Genomic DNA, 26040 nt, shown 5'->3' on the forward strand with positions numbered 1-26040 from the left:
AACCCTATGCGTAAGTTTCTTACTTTCAAAGAACTACGTAGGTTTGATTTCCTCATCGCAATTGAGGATACGTAGGAGCAAGAGTCACGCTCTTGTCGACCTCAAAAAGTAAAAAAACATAAAAAGGGAAAATAAACAAAAATTCAAGTCGTGATTTTGCACATTTGATTAAAGGCTGTCGTCCCTTGAGGCGGATGTGTGGGGTGCTAATACCTTCCCCGCACGTAAATAACTCCTGAACCTTTTATTCTTAAAATTCGTAGACCGTTTTGTTTTTTGGTTTTTCTAACGTTTTCCTCAAATAAACGTTGGTGGCGACTCCGCGTGTTTTCCTTCCTTGGAAGACGCACCTGTGAGTCTCACGTCGCCCTCCCGTCGAAGGGTCGGTTGCGACAGTTGGCGACTCCACTGGGGACCTTTTTTTAGAGAGTTAGGTCGTTTAATCTATATGCTTTTTTATCATGACTTTCCCTTTGTTTGTTTCCCTTTCCTTTTTTTATGTTCTTGTGTTCATTCAACTCTCTTGATTTTTTAACGCTTTGTGTAGTTGTGTGTATTTAATATGTGCATTGATAAATATTTGTTTATTTGATGCACACACGACACCTACACTTTTTGCACACATGGTGAGTTATTAAGGGCCCTATACCCGGGTCTATAGGAACATAGGAAGTGGAGGTGAATTTGTTGTCATGCTAAGTCTCTGACTTGCTTGATGACAGTGAAACCTCATCTAGAGTTTTTCTCTTTGATGATACGTTGTCGCTGGTAGTCCCTACTGCCACAATGTTTGATATCAAAGGGAATGATATCTCTAGAAACCTTTGAAAGTTAGGTGCAACCACCTTGGAAATTATCACTAAATAGCGAGCTTTTAGTTCCCCCATTAGGTTCCTGAAATAGGGGCATGGAGCAAACATGCTATGTGTTGTTTCCTTGACATTACCATGCATGTTTTTATAATGTCATGTTTGTGTGTGCTGTTATGTCTTCTCGGCATTATTTGATTGCGTTACCATGTTCGTCCGTCTAGCATGTTTCTTTTCATGCTATCAACCATGTGCTCTCACGCATGTATACTTGAATTGTGTCGTCACTCATGCATTGCATTTGTCTTGTCATTTGGTCACGGGATGTCGGAAGGTTTGGATCACCTCCTTAAATACATGCATGGGGTGCCATGGTAATGACTGCAAATGAACCACAATGCCAAAATGTTTGTGAGTAAGAAGAGATGATCTTCCAGGCTCCTGTGTTTGTAAAATGCATTTGTGTCATGCATAGCATAAACATTCCCTCATGCATTCATCATATTTCCTCCATGATAGGGCGTCAAAGTATTGATCAACAGAGTTTTCATTCTAGCAAAACATGGGATCAAATCAAGCACCCTTGTTTAAGAAAAAGGTTCTATCACGTCAAAATCAAAAGCCCAGAAGTTGCCAGTTTGCAAGAGTTAGGGCAGTTGATGGATCAACTCCAACATCAGACTTTCCGTAAGACATATGGGAATATCTGGGATCTAGCTATGATAGAAGTCTTTGTTGAAGCCATTGCATCCCTCACTTAGTATTATAATCAGCCGCTAAGGTGCTTCACGTTTGGGGACTTTCAGTTAGTACCGATCGTAGAAGAATTTGAAGAGATCTTGGGATGCCCACTAGGAGGAAGAAAACCATATCTTTTTTTTGGGTTCTACCCCTACATGGCGAGAATATCCAAAGTGGTCAAAATCTCGGCACAAGAATTGGACCGAGTAAAAGAAAATAGAAATAGGGTGGTCGGAATACCAAGGAAGCACTTGGAGGAGAAAGCAAAGGCTTTGGCGGATCAAGGTGAATGGGCTTCATTCATTGATGTCCTAGTGCTATTGGTGTTCAGAGTCGTCCTCTTCCCAAATGTGGATGGGCTAGTGGACCTAGTGGCGATCGATGCCTTCCTTGTTTACCACCAAAGCAAGGAAAGTCCAGTCGTGGCTGTTTTGGTCGATGCCTACGACACATTTGACTGAAGATGTGAGAAAAGCGGCGCAAGGATTGTTTGTTGCACACTAGCTCTTTATGTATGGCTGGTCTCTCACCTCTTGAGTCATGAAGGTAGACCCGTCTGTCCCCTACAAGGTCACCACATGTGCACCGAGAAAGGGGAGGCCAATTGGGAGCAACTCTTGGCTAGTATGGTAGGGGCATCTGTTAATTGGTTTCCCCGATGGAAGGAAGGAAAGGTCGGGGTTTTGTCCTTATGTGAGGGGTTCTCAAATGTCCCCTTGATGGGAATGAGGGGTTGTATCAATTATAATCATGTCCTTGTCATAAGACAACTTGGCTATCCCATGAGAGGATAACCATCGGAAGAAAGTATTACGCCTTTCATCGCACGGGGTTTCAGTGATCCCAATGCAAGGATGTTTCAAAGAGTCCGTAAAGCATGGAGTGCGGTGCAAAGAAAGGATAAGGAGCTTAGGGGAAGCAGCAATGGGATCATCGGTGGCTACCACAAGTGGCTGAAGGCTAGAACACAAGAGATAACTTGGCTCCCGAAGCTAAAGATCTCAAGTGAGGAAGAGGTTGAAACCCCTGAGGATAGTGAAGAGGTGCAAGCCTTGAAGGTGGAACTTGAAAGGGCATAAGCGGTCAAGGAAAAGTTCAAGACGACAACCATCAAGGTCCGGAAAGAGTGCGACAAGCTGAGAGACGTCAATGTGGCCATACCTAAAGCATTGGAACAGGAAACAAAAAGGGCCCCAAAGGAAGAATAGGGCCAAAACAAGTTCCGAGGGGTTTTGTAGGGCAGCAACAGCGAGCTCAAGCTTCGAAGGGCCGAGAGAGACCAGTCGAGAGTCAAGGGCATGATATTAGAGGACAAGTTGAAGGCTTGTCCAAGGTCAAAGAGGAGTTTGTCCGAACAATTGAGTAGGATGGAAGAAAACATGTGTGCCATCATTGACCAATACAAAGATAAGCTAAGTCTAGCTTCAACCCATGAGCAAAGGCTAGAGGATGAGTATGCGATGGTGTCGGTCCTGCAAGCAGAAAGGGAAGCAAGAGAGAGGTTGATAGACTCATTACACAGAGAAGCAATGATGTGGATGGATAGGTTCGCTTTCACCTTGAATGGGAGTCAAGAGCTTCCAAGACTACTAGCCAAAGCCAAGGCAGTGGCAGATGTGTACTCGTTCCCTGAGGAAGTTCATGGGCTCCTCGATTATTGTCAGCACATGATCGATTTGATGGCCCACATAATTAGGAACCATTAAGGCATTTGTATTTTTGCTTTAATTTCGACAAGATGAACATTTTTCTTCCTTAATAAAAATGAGTCCGGTTCAGTCCTGCGTCTTTGCTCAAAAATTATGCGCGAGTCCAGTACTTCGACAACTTATCTTTAGCATGCATTCATGTTTAGTTCTTTGTCATATTGCTTACTATATTTTTGTTCTTTTAGCAGTAAACACCATAACTAAACACGCTTTAAGGCACCCTTATCAAACCCATTCCAAAACTAGAGTCATGGGTGATATAGAAGAGGTGTAAGAACAAATGAAGGCCGATATGGAGGCCTTGAAAGATCAAATGACCTCCATGATGGAAGCCATGTTAAGCATGAAGCAAATGATGGAAAGCAATGCGGACGCAATTGCCGCCACCAGTGCCACCATTGAGGCAGATCCGACCCATCCATCCGCCATAAACCAAGCAAACCAACCCATCCCAGACATAGTGGCTCAAGGAGGAGAGGTGTTAGGCAGCATCGATGGTCCAATCATGGGGCATAATAGGAATGCGTACACCTATGGCTTACCCCTCCCAATTATACACCGCCCACCATGCACATGCCCAACGAGAACGCTAACCATGCCGTTCCCGTTACCTTTGAGGGCCAGCAACCCCAGCCTATAGGGGGCACCCATGAAGAACCTCAGGATCATGCTCAGGTTGACTTTGAGCCATACCCTGCATTTGCCACTGAGAGACCGACATGTAGTGGTATGCCTCCGCCTAATGCCGCAACGGCTCCTCAGCACCGTCCATTGCAACCACAACATTTCTCAGTAGGGGGCTACCTCCAACAGTGGAAGGAAGGGAGAAACTCGATCTCATCAAGGAGAAATTAAGGGCCGTCGAAAGGTTTGGTGATTACCCATTCGCCGACATGGCTGAGTTGTGTTTGGTGCCCGACATCGTCGTTCCCTTGAAGTTCAAGGTACCTGATTTTGATAAGTACAAGTGGACTACTTGCCCCAAGAATCATTTAAAGATGTACTATCGAAAGATGGGGGTGTACTCCAGAGACGAGAAGCTCTTGATGCATTTCTTTCAAGAAAGCTTGGCCGGAGCGGCGGTCATCTGGTATACAAATCTAGAAGCTTCCTAAATTCACTCATGGAAGGACTTGATACCTACCTTCATTAGACAATATCAATACAATACTGACATGGCTCCTGACAGAACCCAGCTGCAAAATATGAGCAAGCGGGAGCATGAGTCCTTTAAGGAATACGCCCAACAGTGGAGAGACTTGGCCGCACAAGTGGCGCCCTCCATGGTGGAAAGAGAAATGATAACTACGATAGTGGACATGCTGCCAGTGTTCTACTATGAAAAGTTGGTGGGCTACATGCCCTCTAGCTTCGCATATTTAGTATTTGTGGGTGAGAGGATCGAAGTAGGCTTGAAGAGAAGGAAGTTTGATTATGTTGCTTCTGCCAATACAAGAAATAAGAGATTCCGGGCAAGTGGGGCAAAGAAGAAGGAAGGACATGCCCACGCTGTGACTTCGGCTCCTACTTGGTCGAAACCCCAAAAAACCCCTCACAACACTTATCAATATGCCCAACATCAGCCGAGCTTTTCGGCCCGTGTCGGGAACCCTTCCAATCCAGTGCCTGTCTAATAAAGGGCATCTGCTCAACCACAAAGGGCCCCTACTCAAAATTCAGCTCCCCCTGCCGGCAACTCCAATCCTAGCACAAGTGCCAATCCAGGGAGGAATTTTCTAGTGAAGAAACTTGCAGAATTCGCCCCGATTTTGATGTCGTACGCGAACTTGCTGCCATCCTTGATCACCAACCAAATGACGGTGGTGACCCCCAATAAAATTTACCAATCTCCTTTCCTTTGATGGTACAACCCCAACGCAACCTGCGCTTATCATAGGGGTGTCCCAGGGCATTCGATAGAACAATGTGTGGCCCTCAAACATAAGGTCCAAAGTTTGATTGACACGGGGTGGCTGACATTCCAAGAGGACGATCCAAACATAAAGACGAATCCCCTTGCCAATCATAGGGGATCGGCGGTTAATGCGATGGAGGAGGGTGGACCTCAGAGGCCGAAGCAAATGAAGGATGTGGTAACCTCTAGGTGGTTTATATTGAGGGCCTTGCATGAAGCGGGCATGATTTCCTTTGATGGGCATAAGGGAGATTCTTGTTTGATACACCCGGGGGCAATGCATGACATGGAAACATGCCCGACGGTAGAGGAGTTGTTTCAAGGAATGATAGACAAGGGCATGTTTGAGGTTTATGGTGCAAGGAAGGGAGAGCAATAAATGTGCATGCAATCGGCTGACAAGAGCTTGAGCAAACCCAAGCCCTTGGTAATTCACTTCACTAGGGATGTTGACACGTGTAACACCCTGATATATATATCTATATATTATTAGTAATTATGTTTGATGTTTGATTATTTGTTACGTTATTTTCATCCGAAATTATTTTTAAGGAAGTTAATTTAGTTAATAGAGTGGTATGGATAGATAAGGATCTAGCTTCTCAAAGAAGCCTCTTGAGAAAGCTTCTCAAAGAAGCCACGAGGAAGCTTCTGGAGGAAGCCTCTTAATGAAGCTTCTAGAGAAAGCTACATGAAGCTGCCTCGGTAAAAACGCTGCCCAGCCTTTATTAACCGTTGGATCTTCTCGAAATTTGATCTGCAACTTCACAAGACAATTTACCATGATCTGACCGTTGGGATCTTTGAGAAGATGTCTGGAGTATGCTAGAAGCTTCCGTTCCCGAGAGCATCTCTTATTTAAGCATTTCAGCCTTTGCTTTCGTGTAGCTTAGGAAAAACGCCATTTCTTCTTCTTTCTTTCATCCAAAGCCATTTCTAAAGTTCGAAGCACTTTCTCCATCACCACAGCCACCATTAGCCACCACAAACCATCGTTGTTCTCCACACCGAGAGGAACCCTTCAACCGAACCGGAATCTTCCAACTTGGCTTGTGGTTTCGGTAGAGAACGAAACCCTAATCTGACCTTTCATTTTCTTTCGAGGTAACCATGGTTCTACACTTGTTTCTTGTTAGTTTTATCTTGTCTTTGCATCTTTTCTGACTTTGGAACCGCCATTGTATGTCTTATGCTTCCTTTGAAAAACCTTAGAGAAAGAGACTTTGTAAACGTTATCCTTTCATGAGATGCATGTTATTTTCGTAACCTACACTGAACCCCGGTCACATTGGCGAGGTCAGAATTTCCAAATGATGTTCCTTTGAAAAACCCAAAATGCTCTCAGCTCTTTCATGTAGTGATGTGGGTGTTTGACCCAGAGCACTGTTACTAGCTTGGTTTTCTGAAATCCATACTAAGTCTCCTTCGTTTTGGCATGGTAGAGGCGTGCGTGGAATCGACAAGCAAGGGTGAAAAGGAATCTTCAAGTGACACGACGAGGAATCCGCGGGGTAGCTCACGATAGGTAAGGGGAGTTTATTATAAAATTTACCGTTTTAACACCATAGTTAGGGTCAGGGAACCTAGCTATGAGGATATCTGCCTGTCCCTGTTGCATGCTGATTTTTCTTCAAAGAAAATTACGTTTTAACTAATGGGATGCGATATATATATATATATATATATATATATATATATATATGTATGTATGTATTGTGATGAATGATATTGTTTTGGTTGTTTGAAATGTGTTGTTTGAAGACCGTGCGTGTGGAAATGATATTGTTGTGTTTGTTTGAATTGTTGTTGATGTTGCTATTGAGGATTTTAATTGATATGTGATGATAATGATAATTATGATGATATTGATTTGAGATGACGTTGTTAATAAAGACCATGTCAACATGAATTGTTATTATTGATGAATATGTGAATATGAAATGAGGTTGTTGTTGTTGTTGATAACGTCATTGAGATGAGATGATATTTATGTTGTGAATGACATGGAAATGGAATGTTGATTGATGTTGGAAATGCATTGGCATGTGCATGTTGTGTATGTTCGTGGGGGGCACTGTGCACTGACCTTCCAGGGTCTTTCGCACTAGCTTTTGGCCACGTTCATACGTTGGATGTTGTGTATGATCGTGCGGGGCACTGTGCACTGACCTTCCAGGGTCTTTGACACTAGCTTTTGGCCACGATCATACGTCGTATGGAGTGTATGTCATGGGGGGTAGAGTGCGCTGACCTTGTCGGATGGCCCAGACGTGGATAACTAGCGTGGTTAGAGAATCTAAGCATTTCTAAGGGGATGCTTAGGCGCTTTAATTGGTCCATGGTCTTTGGCACTTACTTTTGGCCGTGATCATAGCTCATACGACACAGGAAATAGAGTAACTGTGGCCAAGTGTACTTTGTACTAGGGGGCTGTCACCTGGTAGGGAACACCTTTGGGCTCCCAGGCTGATCACCTATGGGAGGGGGGCTGTTACGTGCACAACCGGGTGGTCTCGATAAACTCAGCACAGTTCCCTAAGTGAGAGTATCGTGTGGACACGCTTAGGCTATTTCCTGAGTTTTGGTTGTTGTTGGTACGTACCACATTGCATTTGAGTGTTGAGTCAGGTGCATGCATCATTTTGTGCAGTCTTGATTGGGTCCATGGATGGATGATGAGTAATTGTTGGATGTGAATGATGAATATTTGTTGGATATGAGTGTTGAATAATGATTGTTGTGTATGCTTATCATGTTTGCATATGTTCCTTGCTAATTGTGGTTATTTGGAATTGGTATTGGTTCTTTTATAATAAACTCACCCTTGCAATTTTGTATCGTGTGGTTGACACCTGTGATGATCACAAACCTTGTTCGTGGGAGTAGAAGGACAGTGGCAGGGTGTAGGGAGTAAGATTCTGGTGAGGAGCCACCGAGCCGACGTGATGACGTTGGCGTTATTTTGGGAGAGTTGTGTTTTGTAATCAACTCCTTTGTAGTTGGTTTTTAAGTTTTATTTTTTTGAGTTAAAGATGTAAAACTGGAATTTTAATTATATATATATATGAACATATTTAATTTTCGTTATGTGTATGACATGTACCGAATTATTGTTTCTATGTAATTATGCATATTCACTTAAGTAATGGCATGTTGTTGGATGAATTTATGTTGTGACAAAATCACTTCTATTTTTATAATAAAAAATTAAGGGAGTTCTTTTTATAAAAATTGAAATTATCGAATATTAGAGTGTGGATACCGTAGCGACGAGGCGGGTCGTTACAACACGCATAAGCCCCCAAGGTTTCCAGCCTATCTCAGTTAAGAAGCCTGCTCCTTTTCCCTACAAGAGTGACAAGGCGGTCCCATGGAAGTACGTCTCTCAAAGGCCCGACCGAAGGAAGGAAGATTCCATCATAGATGATCTATCCGCCGCCAAGGTCACAAACATCTCCGGCACGAGCGGCGTAACTCGTAGCGGACGGATCTTTGCAACACCCAAGCTCCTGGTGCGAGCTAAAGACCCAAAGGGGAAGGCAAAGGTGGGCATGGAAGAGAGCAGTAAGGCGAGCCCGATTCTGGATAAGGAAGTCTCAGCCGGACGGTTGGTTAAGGAAGAAGAGGACTTCAGCAAAAGAGGAATATCTGTTGAAGAAGCGACTGAGTTAAAGGTAATTGAACAACTCAATAAAACCCCTCCTAGGATCTCCTTGTTAGGACTACTCATGAACTCGGAGCCTCATCGGGCACTTTTGGTTAAAATCTTGAATGAAGCCCACGTCGCCCAAGACATATCTGTGGAGGGCTTCAGGGGCATCATCAACAATATTACCGCCAACAATTACCTCATATTCTTCGATGAGGAGATACCCGTCGAGGGTCAGGGACATAATAAGGCCTTACATGTATCCGTCAAGTGTTTGGACCACATCGTGGCCAAGGTGCTTATTGACAATGACTCATCACTTAATGTCATGCCCAAGGCTACCTTGGACAAATTGCCTTTCAATCCGTCACACCTAAGGTCGAGCTCCATGGTCGTGCGGGCTTTTAACGGCAGTCTCCCGGATGTAAGGAGGGAGATTGATCTCCCAATTCAGATTGGACCCCATGTCTGCCAGATCATTTTCCAAGTGATGGATATCAACCCGGCCTTAAGCTGCCTATTGGGCCGACCTTGGATTCACTCAGTTGGGGTAGTCCCTTCAATGCTCCACCAAAAGTTGAAATTTGTGGTGGAAGGGCAATTGATCATAGTCTCAGGAGAAGAAGACATTCTTGTAAGTTGTCCTTCTTCTACGCCCTATGTAGAGGCCACGGAGGAGTCCTTGGAGATGGCCTTTCAAGCATTTGAAGTGGTGACCAATGCTTATGTCGAGTCTCCCCCGGTGCAACCACGCTCATCCGATGTCGCATTAATAGTGGCCCGTGTGATGTTGGGACATGGATATGAGCCCGACATGGGTTTGCGCTGAAGTGACGATGGTGTGGTGAGCTTAATAGAGTTCACAGGAAACCGTGGAAGGTTCGGGCTAGGATATGAACCTACACGCACCGACGTGAGGAGGATTTCCCTAGAAACGAGGGGAAGGAGCATGGGCCATTCGCAGGCTGGATGTGTGAAGGGTGGGTCGCCATGATCAACGGTGGAGTCCCTTAAGAGCAATCGAATTGGGTACGGTCGTGTCCTCTGGAGTTCGAGTTAGAGAACTGGCAAATTGTCGAGCAACCCGGGATTTCCATGGCAAACATAATATCCAACAATGAGTCTTATGAAGGTAATGATACCGAGGACCCAGACTTCGATTTTGAGCAGTTGGTAAACCAAGCTGAGGATGGGGAAGATGAGGATTGGGGAGTTCCCCCAGAGCTAAAAAGGATGGTCAAACAAGAAGATAGAGAGATGAAGCCACATCAAGAGACATAAATCATAAATTTGGGTGATGACGAGGAAAGAAAGGAGGTGAAGGTGGGCACGGGCATGTCCACAAACGTCTGAGATGAATTGGTAGCTCTGTTATGAGGCTACCAAGACATTTTTGCTTTGTCATACCAAGATATGCCAGGCTTAAGTCTTGACATCGTGCAACATCGATTACCTCTGAATCCCGAGTGTTCCTCGGTCAAGCAAAAGCTGCGAAGGATGAAGCCCGAGATGTCCTTAAAAATAAAATAAAAGGTCAAAAAGCAATTTGACGCCGGCCGACTTCTTGGCTATGGCACGATACCCAAATGGGTCGCTAACATTGTGCCAGTCTCTAAGAAAGATTGGAAGGTACAAATGTGCGTGGACTATCGGGATCTAAACCGAGCCAGTCCAAAGGATAACTTTCCTTAACCGCGCATTGATGTCCTTGTAGACAACACCACCAACTTTGCTTTGTTTTCTTTCATGGATGAGTTTTTGGGCTATAACCAAATAAAGATGGCGCCAGAGGATATGGAAAAGACAACCTTCGTCACCCTGTTGGGGACGTTCTTCTACAAAGTGATGTCCTCCGGGCTTAAGAACGCTGGGGCAACTTACCAACGGGCTATGGTGGCATTATTCTACAACATGATGCACAAGGAAATTGAGGTCTACATGGATGATATGATTGCGAAGTCAAAGACCGAAGAAGAACACCTCGTCAACTTACATAAGTTGTTTCAGAGACTATGTAAGTACCGGTTAAGGTTGAATCCAACAAAGTGCAATTTCGAGGTCATGTTGGGAAAGTTGTTTGGTTTTATTGTAAGCCAGAAAAGGATAGAGATGGACCTAGACAAGGTGAAAGCCATCCTTGAAATGTCTGAGCCACGCACAGAGAAGCAGGTCCGAGCCTTCCTAGGACATCTTCCCATACCATAATTTTGTCCGGGGACCATTGTTTGTCAACATACGGATTTTTGCCGATCAAGTTGAGCTTCTTAACATCAATCGCTGCGCAATTCGTAGGGTTTCGCGATGTTACAGAAAGAAATGAGTAAGATACTCAGAATGGGGGCAATTTTTGTCAACATGGGGATTTTTTCCATTCGAGTTAAGCTGCTTAACAACAATCACTGTGCAATTCGTACGATTTCATGACGTTTTGGAAGGAAATGGGCAAGAAACTCATAGTAGGGGCAAAATGGTCCATTTTGGGACATTATTCAGTCCTTGGGCCCACCTGGGCCCACTAGATGACTTAGGGGGGAAGCAACCAGCTCGCTTGGGCGAGCAAGTTGCTTCTAGAGTAAGTCACCAGCTCACTTAGGCGAGCTGGGCGGCAAGCTCCTCCCCCTATTTTGCTATTAATAGGCATGGAAGGCTGAGGGGAAGGGGTTCATCATCCTTAGTGAGCAAATTCCAGTGAAATTGGTGAGAAGAAGGAAAAAAAGAAGAAAAATCAAGGCCGAGGCGCTTTCGTAACATTTCCGTGATCAATTCCATGAACGTTCTTCACCGTTCTTCATCCGTTCTTCATCATTCTTCATTCTTCATCCGGTTAGTGTTTGCTTTCAAGGATTTGAATTTGGTTTATGGACCCTTAGGGGTCCCCTTTATTGTTTGTGCATCTTCATCTCCTTCTTCGATCATTGGTGATCTTTTTCATTGTTCAAAGCGAGTTTCGACCGATCCTTTATACCATAATCTCATTTAATCACCGTTAAAATAAAATTCAACTGATCGTTTGTGTTGTAATCTCACTTAATCACAGTTTAAATGAATTTCAATCGATCATTTGTGTTGTAATATCTTTTAATCACTATTTAATTAAGTTTCGACCAATTGTTTGTGTCGTAAACTCTTTTCATCAAAAAATAAGTTTTAACCGGTCATTAATGCCACAAGTTATCTCTAAAAAAGGATTGAAGATCAATGAGCCAAGACCAAATAAAACCAACTCATAAACTTCTTCATTTCATAAAAAAGAATCAAGAGATTGTTCAAAGGTCCAGTGCATTAACGATTCTCGCCTTTCAAATTTGAGTAAGATCATTTCAAGGTCCAACGCCTTAACAATTCTATCCCCTTTTCAAAAATCAAAAGATTGTTTCAAAGGTCCAACGCCTTAAATGACTTTTGTTCACAACTAAAATCAAATCTTTCAAAAAAGATAAAATCAATTTAATCAACAAACCTTCAGTTCTTAAAGAACTACGTAGGTTTGATTTCCTCATCGCAATTGAGGAATACGTAGGAGCGAGGAAAACACCCTTGTCGACCCTAAAAAAGTAAAAAACATAAAAATCCAAAAAAAGGTAAAAGAATATGAAAAGGGAAAAAGATAACATAAAAAGGGAAAATACATAGTTTTGAAGTTATGATTTGTACACTCGATTAGAGGTTGCCGTCCCTTGTGATAGGCATGTGGCGTGCTAATACCTTCCCCGTGCATAAACAACTCCCAAACCCTCATATTCAAAATACACAGACCTTCTAACTTTTCCATTTTGGTTTTTTCGATGTTTTCCTCGAATAAACGTTGGTGGTGACTCCACGCGTTTTCCTTCGACGGAAGATGCACCCTAGGCCCATCCGAGAGGCCTTTTTTGCGCCCTCGCTGGAGAGCAGGTTGCGACAGTTGGTGATTCCACTGGGGACGATTTTTAGAGAGTTAGGCCAATCAATTAGTGTGCAACATCTCATCATGACTTCTTAATTTATGTTCTCTCTTCCCTTTTATCTTTGGTTTTTGTCCATATTTGTACATAACCTTTGCTATGTTGTTGTGTTTGGTGTGTGTTTGTCTATCGATTACATTCATAGTTAGAAATACTTTTTTCTACACACACATGACACCTATACCTCGCACACGCATTGAGATGTTAGGCCTTATACCTGGGTCTATGTGAGCCATAGGAGTGGAGGTCTATCTGTGGTCATGCTGGGTATCCGACTCGCTTGATGACAGTGAAGCCTCATCTAGATTTTTCCTCTTTTAGTGATGCATTGCTGCTGATAGTTCCTATCACCACAATGTATTACCTAAGAGGATGATATCTCTAGAAGCCAGTAAAGTTACTTGAAACCACCTTTTGGAGTTATCACTAGAAGTGGACTTTTGGATCATTTCCATTAGGTTCCTCAATTAGGGGGTATGTAGCAAACTTACTCCAGCATATTCCTTGATGGCATCATGCGTCTCTTCATAGCATCGTAATGGGTGTATCATTCCTACATCATATTTGTGCATTGCGTAAATCACGACATTATCATACACCTTCATTTAGCATGCCAATTGCATACATTCTATTTTCATCATTGACATGATGTTCACTCATGTATGATCCTTGAATTTTCCTCTACATGAAAAAAAAGAAAGAAAAAACACAAAAACAAAACAAAAAGAACAAAAAGAAAGTCCCAATGAAGCGTGAAAGTTTGTACCACATTCTTAGTTACATGTGTTGGCTACCACGATGATAGCTATAAACCAACCATGTTAGGATTATACGCTCATTTCTCTAACAAGAAAATGAATGAAAATCATGTACCTAATGCATGGTTAACTAGGAAATGATGGTTCTTAGGGCATCTCATCTTAATCTCATAATTGCATTTGCCATGCATAACATAAGTATGCCTGAGTCATTAATCTCTATGAGATATTTTCGAAGTATTGGCGATCAAAATTGTTATTCCTAGGATTATGGGCTTGAACCAAGCACATGTTTTAAGAAAAGGTTCATCAAGTCAAGGTCAAGTATGGAAGTAACCAGCTTGCAAAGTTGGGGCAGAAGATGGATCAAGTTACATAATTTCTTTATCTACTGCCAACACATAATTGTGCCAATTTAAAAAAAAAAATGAGGACTGTTGAAGTCCATGTGTTATTTCCAATTTCACTTTGATAAGAAGTGGTGGACCATGTGGTTTTAATGAAAATCTAAATTGATTCAACCCTATGTCCTGCATAAAAATTTGCAATACTTCAACCATGCATCATTCGCATACATCCATGCTTTTCATTGGTTGCATTGCTCATTGCACTCTTTCCTTGAAAATAGAATTGTAATCAAAAGGAAAGAACATGCTTTACGACACCCTTACCAAACGTGTGCTAGAGCTAGAGTAATGGGTGAAGTAGAGGAGGTAAAAGAACATATCAAGGCCAACATGGAGGCCATAAAAGAGCAAATGGCCACAATGATGGAGGCCATGATGAGCATGAAGAAAATAATAGAGGTCAATGCGGCTGCAGTCACCGCTACCAGCGCCATTGCTGAGGTGGACTCGATTCCCCCATCTGGCCTCAATCAAATAAATCCCCCAACCTCAGATATGGTAGGGCAGGGAGGCAAAGAGTTGGGAAGTACGGGCGGCCCCCATTTTATGCAAATTTAGAACAAGCATGCTTTCCCCCCATATGGCTTGCCTCCGAACTATACACCACCCAATGTGGTGCACACTCCCGATGAGAATGTCAATAAATCCATTCCCATATTCATTGAGAGCCAACAACCTCAATCTGATCATGCACATATCTCTCAACCCATGAGGGAGGCACATGAAATACCCCACCATAATCTAGCCGACTTCGAGCCTTGCCTCAGATACGCCACTGAGGGACAAGAAATTGGTGGTGTACCCTTGCCAAGCACTTTGGAGGGCCCTCAATTTCGCCCACAACCATAACCATTGCATTTTGCAGCGGGGAGAGTCCCTCCAGCTATGGCAGAAAAAGGAAAGTTGGATCAAATAGAGGAAAGGCTAAGGGCCATTGAAGGAAGCGAAGATTATGGCTTTGTTGACTGTAGAAGCAAGCTTCATGATGAATCAAGTTGATTCAAGTCTAGTTTTGATGATGACAAAAAGTCCAAGAGAATGTTTTCAAGATTGAGTCAACAAGTTCAAGATCAAGATTAATTTCAAGTTTCATGAGAAGAAATCAAGAAGATTCAAGAATCAAGAGAAGTTTGATTTCAAGATTTAAGAGAAGATGAATTGAAGATTCAAGAGAAGAAATCAAGAAGACTTCACAAGGGAAGTATTGAAAAGATTTTTCAAAAAACAAACATAGCACAGTTTTGTTTTTCAAAAGAGTTTTTCTCAAAATTTTCTAAGTTACCAGAGTTTTTACTCTTTGTTAATCGAATACCAATTACCTGTAATCGATTACCAGTGGCAAAGTTTAATTTCAAAAGCTTTTAACTGAATTTGCAACGTTCCAATTGATTTTTAAATGGTGTAATCGATTACAATATATTGGTAATTGATTACCAGTGTATATGAACGTTGAAATTCAATATCAATTGTGAAGAGTCACATCCTTTCATAAAATGCTTTGTGTAATTGATTACATGGTTTTGGTAATCGATTACCAGTGGCATGTTTTGAATAAAAAGTCAAGAATTGTAACTCTTCCAATGGTTTTCAGGATTTTCCTCAAAGCTATAACTCTTCCAATGGTTTTCTTGACCAGACATGAAGAGTCTATAAAAGCAAGACCTTGACTTGCATTTCAATAACTTTTACAACTTTTTCACACAACTTTTGAACATCTTTTTGAACTTCTTCTTCCTTTGCCAAAAGCTTTCTAAGTTTTCTGGTTTCCAAACCTTGTTCTTTCACAGAAAAAAAAAGTGTGCTATATCTTTTCATTCTCTTCTCCCTTTGCCAAAAAGAATTCAACAAGGACTAATCGCCTGAATTCTTTTTATGTCTCTCTTCTCCCTTTTCCAAAAGAACAAAGGACTAACTGCCTGAATTCTTTTGTGTCTCCCTTCTCCTTTTTCAAAGAATTCAATAAGACACAGTTTGAGAATTCTTTTGATTCTTCCCTTTCCCTTAAACAAAAGGTTTCAAAGGACTAACCGCCTGAGATATCTTTTGTTTCCCCTTTACAAAGTTTCAAAGGACTAACCGCTTGAGAACTTTGTCTTAACACATATGAGGGTACATCCTTTGTGGTACAAGTAGAGGGTACATCTACTTGGGTTGTTGTAACTGAGAACAAGAGAGGGTACATCTCTTGTGGATCAGTTCAAGTGGAGGGTACATCCACTTGGTTGTTCAAAGAGAACAAGGTACATTAATAATTAATTCAACCCCCCTTCTTAATTATTCCGAGGCCACTTGATCCAACACTGACATGGAAGATTTGTGCCTAGTACCTGACATGGTCATTCCTCCGAAGTTCAAGGTAATGTAAGATCCATTGGAGCTTGTAGGCCTATGATCTTCTTCATCAATGGATTCCTTTGCTTCTTGGAAGGTGAATGGCAAAGGAATGGAGAAGGAAGAGAGAGAGGAGACACCACTTCATGGAGACACCACTTGAATTTGAAATTGAATTTGTGGAGCCAAATTTTGGAGCCAAAATTTCACTAATTATGATTAGTGAATTTTAGCTATGGTTCAGCCCACTAATCCAAGATCAAGTCCAAGATTCTCCACTAAGTGTGCTTAGGTGTCATGAGGCATGTAAAGCATGAAGGACATGCACAAAGTGTGACTATATGATGCGGCAATGGGGTATAGAAAGCAAATGCATATGAAATTACAACCACACACATCAAATATTCACTTAATGCATATGAAATTACAAAACTATCCCTAATACAAAAAACTATTCTAGGTGCCCTAAAATACAAGGGCTGAAAAATCCTACATTTTTAGGGTACCTTACCTATATTATGGAGCCCTAAATACAAGACCCAAAAATAATGAAACCTTAATCTAATATGTACACAAATAAGTGGGCTCATACTTAGCCCATGGGCCCGAAATCTACCCTAAGGCTCATGAGAACCCTAAGGCCTTCTCCTGCATCTCTGGCCCAATCTTCTTGGAGTCTTCTATCCAATACCCTGGCGGGGTAGGATTGCATCATTCCCTCCCCCTTGAAATGGATTTGACCTCAAATCCCGAGGTTCTTGAAACTCTGGGCTTTTTTCCTCAACACCTGTAACAAGAACAAAAACATATATATTAGTCGTGTTTGGTATGTTGAAGTAAGGTAAGGTCTGAAAACCCATTTCCTGAGCATCTTCCCATGAAGGAACATGGTTCCTCACCAACTCAATGAGTGGTTCTACAAGTATAGAAAAATATGGGACAAAACTTTTGTAAAATTTTGTTAAGTCATGGAAGTCCCAAATTTTTGTTATACTTGGTGGAGTGGGCCACTCAGGAATGACCTTTATTCTCTCAAGGTTCATGGGAACCCCTTGATCACTATTTAAAAAATTAAGAAAAGTAATGCAATAAAACATACCTTTTTCGGTATTTTCATGTTGATTATTCCTACCAAAAAAGTATGACAAACCTAAAGTGTCCCATATGAGTACCTAAGTTTGTATTAAAAATAAAAACAAACCTACCTAATGAGTCCCTACGTACACAAATCATGAAGATGTTGGGTGCACGAGTGATTTTATAAAAGAGCATTGCACCACTCAAAACATTCATCATACCACCTATTTTAGGGATTTGGTGCCTAATAATACCTATTTTGGGTACCAACAAAGCACAAGGATTTAAGCTCTTGCGAACCAAATCCTCATCCAACAACTCCTTTACTTGAGGAATAAACTTAAGCCCAAAAGGTGTGGCAATGCTAACAAGTGTCTTTTTACAAAGGAGAAAATAGCTAGCTATTATGAACCTTTGGACACTGCTCCCCGGCAACGGCGCCAAATTTGATCGAGGCCGTACCCGAATCAAATAAACATTAAAATGTAGTAACTAGGAAGTGATCCTAGGTCGTTTCCCAACGAGCAGTGACAAGCCAAATGTTCATAATATACTTGCAGTAACAGTAACAGTAACGATGGGGGGGGGGGGGTTGTTTGCTTTTGTAAATTAAACAGCGAATATATGTGAATTAGAAAATATCAGAATTAAAACACGTTGCTTCCCCTTGATTCACAAGCAAGTCTCTTATCCTAGGTTACGAGAGTTTATCCTTTATCAGTTTAACCACTTAATCCAACCCTAAATTAAATTACTAAGCGAAATTCAACATAAGGCATTCATTATGTGATTAAGCATCACATACACCAATTACTCATAAACGATCATTAAGCATGAACGTAAATTAAGCGCAGAGACAATTAATCAAGCACTAAGCATGCATGAATTAAAAGCAACAAATTCAAAGTAATTAGTGAAGAGGAAAAACTAAACAGAATTTAACAGTAATAATAGAACCTCAAAGAGAACTGTGCTTGATCCTCAAGGGAAAACAACGCTGCGGACTTAGCCTTCCATTAATCAAATAGAGAATGAAATTTTATTGATAAAACTAAAAGTCTGAACTGGAATTGAAAAAAAACGAAAATAAAAGAGAAAGAGAAGAGAGACTAAAACTAAAAACGAAAAATAGAAGAGAGAGAGGAGAGAGAGAGAGTCTCCCGCGAGGGAGAGAGGGGGGGGCCCTAAACTAGAACCTTGGTGCTGTTATATAGTTTTTTTTCAGCCCCAAAGCTTACAAATATGTTTTAAATCCAAGCCCATAAGTAAAATCAAATCAAATCTAGATAAGATAAGATAAGATAAGATCTAGATGAAATAATATCTAGATGAGATCAAATCTAAATAATATCTAGATAAGATAAGATCTAATTTTATAGAATAAATTAGTCTGCCCTCTTCAAGTCCAAGCCCAATTCTAGATTCAAGCCCAATGCTAGATTCAAGCCCAATGCTTCATTAATTCCTGAAATTAGATTAAAAACATCAAATTAGCTGAATGGGCCCAAATAATAAAACTGCCTAATTAATTGACAATTAAGACCAATCAATAATTAAAATGGTGCAAAAAGGGTTTAGAAAATAGAAGAAAATGATGGCACATCAGTTGTCATACCCTAATTTTGTCTGGGGACCATTGTTTGGTGGCACGCAACCTTTGCTTGACCGCTTCAAGGTACTTAACACCCATCGTTAGGCAATCCGTGAGGTTCCGCGGCATGCTGGAAGTCGAAAGGAAGCATTGTTGCGCAATCCGTAAAGTTCTACAACATTACAGAGGTCAAAAAGGGCATTGTTGTGTAATCCGTAAGGTTTCGCGACATTGCGGAAAGAAAATAAGTGTTGTTACGTAATCCGTAAAGTTCTGTAACATTACGAAAAAGGAATCAACACAAAAAGCAAAATGGGGTGTATTTAGTAAAAAGAGGTGTGCAAATAGCAACCAGGCCCACTTGGGCCTTCTAGGGGGTTCCAACAGATGGCGGTGCCTTCTGGTGGAAGCGACCCAGCTCGCCTGGGTGAGCTGGGCGACAACCACCTCCCTCTTTTTCCCTATAAATAGGGGAAAGTGGGCAGAGTAATTTCGTTCAGCCCTTCTAGTATTTAGGATTCTCTTGAAATTAGTGAGAAAAATTGTTTCCGTGATGAAAATCCACGCCAAAGCGCTTCTATAACGCTTCCGTGAGCAAATCCATGAAGGTTTTCCGTCGTTCTTCACCGTTCTTCGTTCGTTCTTCGTTCTTCAACGAGTAAGTTCTCGAATCCGAGACTTTCAATTCATTTCTTGTTTTTTTTGGCTTCCATCTTTATTTCGTTCACTTTCGGTTTCTTTTCTTCCATTTTTAACGAGCTTTAACCGATCGTTTAAGCCGTTTTCTCACCTAATAAATGATAAAATGAATTTCAACCGATCATTTGTGTTGTAATCTCATGTAATCACCGTTAAAACAAAATCCAACCGATCTTCCATGTTGTAACCTCGGTTAAACCAAAAAAAGCAAAATAATAATAAAATAATCAAAAATATCTTGAAAAAAACAATAATAAAATAATCAAAATATCTTTGAATAAAATAATAAAAAAAATCAATCGGACTTTTTTCTTTGGAAGTTTCCTTGAATGAATTGACTAATAACCAAAGTGAAACTAAGGCTAAAATCAACTCACAAATCAAGCTTTGTCCGCAAAAGTCACTTAAAACCGTTTTAAGGTCCAACGCCTTAAATTGTCCTCTTTGCTTTTATCGGTTAACATGGACCGTTCAAAAGCATAAAATCAACCCATAACTTTACCGCTTTTGCAAGAACTACGTAGGTCTGATTTCCTCATCGCAATTGAGGATACATAGGAGCAAAAGTCCCGCTTTTGTCGACCACCCCAAGAGATCGTTAATGGTCCAACGCCTTAATGTTTCTCTCCTTTCAAAATCAAAAGATCGTTTAATGGTCCAATGCCTTAAACGACTTTTGTTTGGTCAAAATATATCTTGCAAAAAAAAATAAAAACAACTTAACCAACGTTCAGTTTTAAAAGAACTACGTAGGTCTGATTTCCTTATCACAATTGAGGAATACGTAGGAGCGAGGGAAACACCCTTGTTGACCACAAAAAGATAAAAAATACAAAAAAGGCATAAAAAGACATAAAAACATAAAAAAGGGAAAAATACATAATTTTGAAGTCATATTTGCACACTTGATTGAAGGCTGCCGTCCCTTATGACGGACGCGTGGGGTGCTAATACCTTCCCCGTGCGTAAAAACAACTCCCGAACCTTTCACACTTAAAGTTCGTAGACCACACCTTTTCTGGTTTTTTCGACGTTTTCCTCGAATAAACGTTGGTGGCGACTTCGCACATTTTCCTCCCATGAAAGACGCACCCGTGAGCCCCGCGTCGCCCTCTCATCGAAGGGTAGGTTGCGACAATTGTAAAATGACTTTCCTTCTTAGCTAACCTCTTGGAGGAAACACTTACCTCCTTATACTCCTCTTTAACCATTAATGGTTGTCCTTCTTCATGGGGGTAGATTTCTTCACTAGATTCTTCCCTTTTTGCTTCTTCACGTTCACTAGAGGAAGGTGAAGTAGTAGCCTCATCTTGGCTACTATAAATGTCTTGGCCCCTCATAATCATGGTTTTCTTGGTGGGGCATTGAGAAGTAATGTGTCCTCTTCCAAGACATTTAAAGCACTTTATAGAGCTAGTCTTCTCTTGCATACTAGCCTTAGGGGGTTGCTTTTCTATTGTCTTCCCCTTATCATCTTTGGGCTTAGAAGGTGCAGCCCCTAAGATGCCTAGACCTTGGTCTTTCTTTGGATAAGAGTGAGAGCCATAAGATTTTAAAGTAGACTTTATTTTAAGTTTTTGCTCTACCCTTATTTCCCAATCTAAGTTAGCCTCTACATTGTCCTTCCCATGGAAGTATGGGAGGTTAATGTTAGCCTCTTGAGGCTTTCTTTCCTTTTCTCTCCTGTGGGAGTGAGGTCTAAGATGTGACCTATGCCTTCCTTCATAATAGTCACAAAGTTCTTCACTTAGGCTCTTGAAAGAGTTATGACTACTATAGGAGGCATGTTTTTCTTTTCTTAACTCTTTTAGTATTTTCCTTCTTTCTTCTTCCCTTATTTGTTCCCTCTCATCTTGATTTATTTTTGCCCTCTCTTTTCCTTTTTCTTTTCTTTCTAGTTTTTCTTTCCACAACTTAAGGGATCTCAACTCATTTAATATCTTATACAAGGGGTCCTTAGGAGTAGAACCCTCACCATTAACACTAGATGAAGAATGAAGACTCATGTTGGTTCCTAAGTTGTGGTTCTTTCTTGTTGGGGGTTTGAAAATAAAAGGTAAAAGAAACTATGGTTGAAACTAGCCAAAATAAACACTAAAAGAGGTGTGAAAGATAAGGTAAAAACTAATTGGTAAAAGGCAATCTATCTAGGCGGTTTGACAATGGAAGGTAAATGAAATAAGCTATGATAGTAAGCAAGAAATGTAAACTAGGTGAATCCTAAGAGTGTTTGGATGACCACATTTAAGGTTCCCAACAAAACACTCACAATCCTAAGGGAAAATTGCCTAAAATTATTACACACAAATGGAAGTAGGTTGACCTATTGGAGGCTCCCAACTTACTTCCAATGAAAGGCCTTTTTGTTACAAAATTTGAAAGCAATGAACATAAGTAAATTCTAAATTTAAAAAATTACAAAAAGGTCCTCAATTTTGGTGTTTGTTCTCTCTTTGGTGATTCACTCAATTTGGAGTGCTTCTTAGTCCAATAGCTCTTAAGGTGGTTGGCCCCTTGCTTCTTGACTCAAATTCTTCAAGGGATGGAATCAATCCTCCCTTTCCAATTTCCTATACGACAACTCACAAACAAGAAAACAAAGAGACAAGCAATAACCAAAGACCAAAAAAATGAAATGAAAGCTAAACCAATAGAGTTTTGACAAGACAAACTTTCAAGGATTATTCAACAATTAAAGCAATGAAAAACACATAAAAGCAAGCTAGGACTCAAAGAGAAACTTAGAATAGCTCTAGAGTATAGTAAAAAAAAAACTAAAAAAAAGACTCAAGAAACCTCTAGTTTTGGAACTTTTTTTCACACTAATTTGCAATTTAAATTTAAGAACTAGGATTGGTATAAAATAGGCACCAATTATAGAACAAATTTTGAGCCAAAACAACAAACACACTTCCCTTTCACTTTTTTTCCTAGACACTGATTTTTCTGCCAACTTGTGTGATTTTTATTATTTTTTTCTTTAATCCAAATCGCTTGGTTCCTTTTTCATAATTTTGGTCCAGATGTCTAGAAAATTTAGTAAAAAATTTCAGCTCAAAACACATAGTGACTAATTCCCAGAAATTTATACAAGTTTGTATGTTCAAACTGCCAGCACCAACGATTTCAACCTAGAAATCAAGAGTAATGTTTATGTTGCTTAAGGCTTGGATAGTTACAATTTGTGTTTGCTTATGCTCAATTATCTTGACTAACACAATTCAAGAGAGCTTAAGACTTATTTGATTCACAAATCCAGCCACAACTCAGCACCACAACTCAACTTCATCATAGGCATCATGTAGGAAACTTAGAAAACAAAAAAAAAAAAATAGTTCAACAACAAGACTACTTCTAGGAATTGATTTAGAACATCTTATGAACTAAATAACATGCATGAATTAGACTCAAAATTCAAAAGATAGGCTAAGAATGACAAGAATCCATGAACACATGTATCTAGAATTCAATAAACAAAATAAAAATTCAACACAAACTTAGAACATAATGTGACAATTACTATGACTAAACATGACTCTAAGACAACATGGATTAGGTGATTTACGCTTAGATTTTTGTGTTTTTTTCTAATCAATATTTTGGAAGAAAATTTAGATCTAAAGGTTTAGCACAAGAATATTATGAACGAAAATTTATAGAACTTAAAATCAACACAAAAACATGATTCAAGAGTAGATCTACAAAATTTGAATCATAGAAATGCAAGAACAAGTGTAGATCTAAGATTTAATCGGTTTATTTTTTTTTAATCAACTCTAAACAGCACCAAACCACAAGACAATGGAGGATATACATGGAAAATAAGATGAAGAACAAGGAATTAAAGAGAATTCACCGAACAAAAAGATAGAGGAAGAAAAAGAACATCACCTAGATGAAGATGCTCTTGATACCACATGATGTAAGCTCCATTGGAGCTTGTAGGCCTAGGATCTTCTTCATCAATGGATTCCTTTGCTTCTTGGAAGATGAATGGCAGTGGAATGGAGAAGGAAGAGAGAGAGGAGATGCCACTTCAAGGAGAAGATGAGTCTAGAATAAGCTCACCACCATAGGAGGCCATGGATAAGAGCTTGAAGGAAGAAGGAGATGAATGAAGGGAGAGGAAGAGAAGAGCACAAAATTTTGTGCTCTAAGAGAGCTCTGAAATCTGAAGTTTAATTTTCAAATGATCAAAGTTGAAAAAATGCACACACATGGCCTCTATTTATAGCCTAAGTGTCACACAAAACTGAAGGGAAATTTGAATTTTTATTCAAATTTCACTTGAATTTGAAATTGAATTTGTGGAGCCAAATTTTGGAGCCAAAATTTCACTAATTATGATTAGTGAATTTTAGCTATGGTTCAGCCCACTAATCCAAGATCAAGTCCATGATTCTCCACTAAGTGTGCTTAGGTGTCATGAGGCATGTAAAGCATGAAGGACATGCACAAAGTGTGACTATATGATGCGGCAATGCGATATAGCAAGCAAATGCTCACCTCCCCCTCTAAAATTTAATTGGATTGGGCTTCTCCCAATTCAATTAAATTTATTTCCAACCACACACATCAAATATTCACTTAATGCATATGAAATTACAAAACTACCCCTAATACAAAAAACTATTCTAGGTGCTCTAAAATACAAGGGCTGAAAAATCCTAAATTTCTAGGGTACTTTACCTATATTATGGAGCCCTAAATACAAGGCCCAAAAATAATGAAACCCTAATCTAATATAATTGGATTGATAAGCGGGCTCATACTTAGCCCATGGACCCGAAATCTACCCTAAGGCTCATGAGAACCCTAGGGCCTTCTCTTGCATCTCTGGCCCAATCTTCTTGGAGTCTTCTATCCTATGCCCTTGTGGTGTAGGATTGTATTGTGACATCCTGGAAATTTCTACCCGGAATTTTGTAAACAATACATTTTGAATAATTATATATATAAGTATTATTCAATGTATATATATATACTCCCGGTAGAAGTATGTACATTGGGGGAAAGATACACGGGTTAGGCTAATTAACAAAGAGAAATCCATAACTGGACAGTTATAGATTAATTCTCAATTAATTAGTCTAAAAATTATCGTTTTGCGTGCAACTAAAAATTTAACAAAACCAACCTCTGAACCACCCTCAGGGTTTCATTCTGAGCGTTTTGATATATATATATATATTGCCTACTGTCGAAAACGGGCCCCGACGGGTGCAGAGAAACGCGAGGGACTGGAACCAGAGATGCGGTGCTGAGAGGAACGAGGATAAGGGCTACGTAGGAGTACGTGAGCTCAGTTGAAGGTGGGCAACTGGGGATGGTGGGTTCATGTTTGATATGTGGATGTGGGAGAGTTGATTTGCACCATCGCCCGATCGCCACCTAGTACCATATATGACGGGTACCCCATAATCCAACAAGCTTGATGTGAGAAAGCGTGGAAGAGTCAGTCTTCCTACTTTTGTTTGTTGACCACAGAGTGGTACCTGGAGATATGTCGCAAGGGTCAGGAGACCTTGGGGACGTCAGGTAGGGTGCTATTGCCCAAAACCAAGCTTGACCAATCCCGACCCAACCCGGGCATAGTCAGTCAGTGAGAACCTGTGACGTACCTAAACAGGCGAGCTCCTGACAGTCAACCAATAAAAGAACAAAGACCACGAAGCAAGGAGGCTTGTGTGGCGGCTGGCCAGCTATGAATCTTGAGTGGTATTTGGAATTTGGCCTCTGGTAATCGATTACCAAGGGTGTGTAATCGATTACAAGGCTTAAAAATGGAAACAGGAAGTTAATATGGCCTCTGGTAATCGATTACCAAGGGTGTGTAATCGATTACAGGGCTTAAAAATGTAGACAGAATGTTAAGATGGCCTCTGGTAATTGATTACCAATGGTGTGTAATCGATTACACAGAGTAACAAGGCACTGGTAATCGATTACCATTTAGGTGTAATCGATTACACAGGGTAACTTGTAGGTTTCCATGTGCAGAAGCTGTGTAACTCGAGTTTGGGCACTAGTAATCGATTACATACTTTGGTAATCGATTACCAGAGAGGAAATCCCTTGAGAGAGACCTTTTGATTATACGTAGCGGTTATGGGACGCATTGTATTGTTGCCTGTAGTTAGATTTCTTGTGAAAGAGTCTACCCTCTTTCTTTTATTTCTTGTAGATCGCAATGGCAGCGCAGTTAATCCATGATCGCGTGGTGATGGAGTGCCTAGAGGGAGTTTGGGAGACCCTCGAAGGCAATGAGAGGTGTCGATTCCGTGGCACGATTCGACTCACTGCTACTTCATTGGTACATCCAGAGGAACCCGCATGCACGCTTCAGCAGCCTGTGGAGTGGATACTACCTACACCTACTCCATATCGACTAGTGGAGCCAGCCCAAGTGA

General features: G+C 40.7%; 1 protein-coding gene across 1 annotated transcript; it reads left to right on the top strand.

The window, feature by feature from the left end:
* The first annotated feature begins 5307 nt into the window (after nucleotides 1-5307).
* LOC100811961 (uncharacterized) lies at nucleotides 5308-9652 on the top strand. The gene is made up of 2 exons (XM_006577456.2): nucleotides 5308-5530; nucleotides 8442-9652. Exons 1-2 carry the CDS (start codon nucleotides 5308-5310, stop codon nucleotides 9650-9652), a joined length of 1434 nt encoding a protein of 477 aa, XP_006577519.1.
* Nucleotides 9653-26040: the final 16388 nt, after the last annotated feature.

This window comes from Glycine max, chromosome 3, assembly GCF_000004515.6.
Source record: "Glycine max cultivar Williams 82 chromosome 3, Glycine_max_v4.0, whole genome shotgun sequence".
NCBI classification, from domain to species: Eukaryota; Viridiplantae; Streptophyta; class Magnoliopsida; order Fabales; family Fabaceae; genus Glycine; species Glycine max.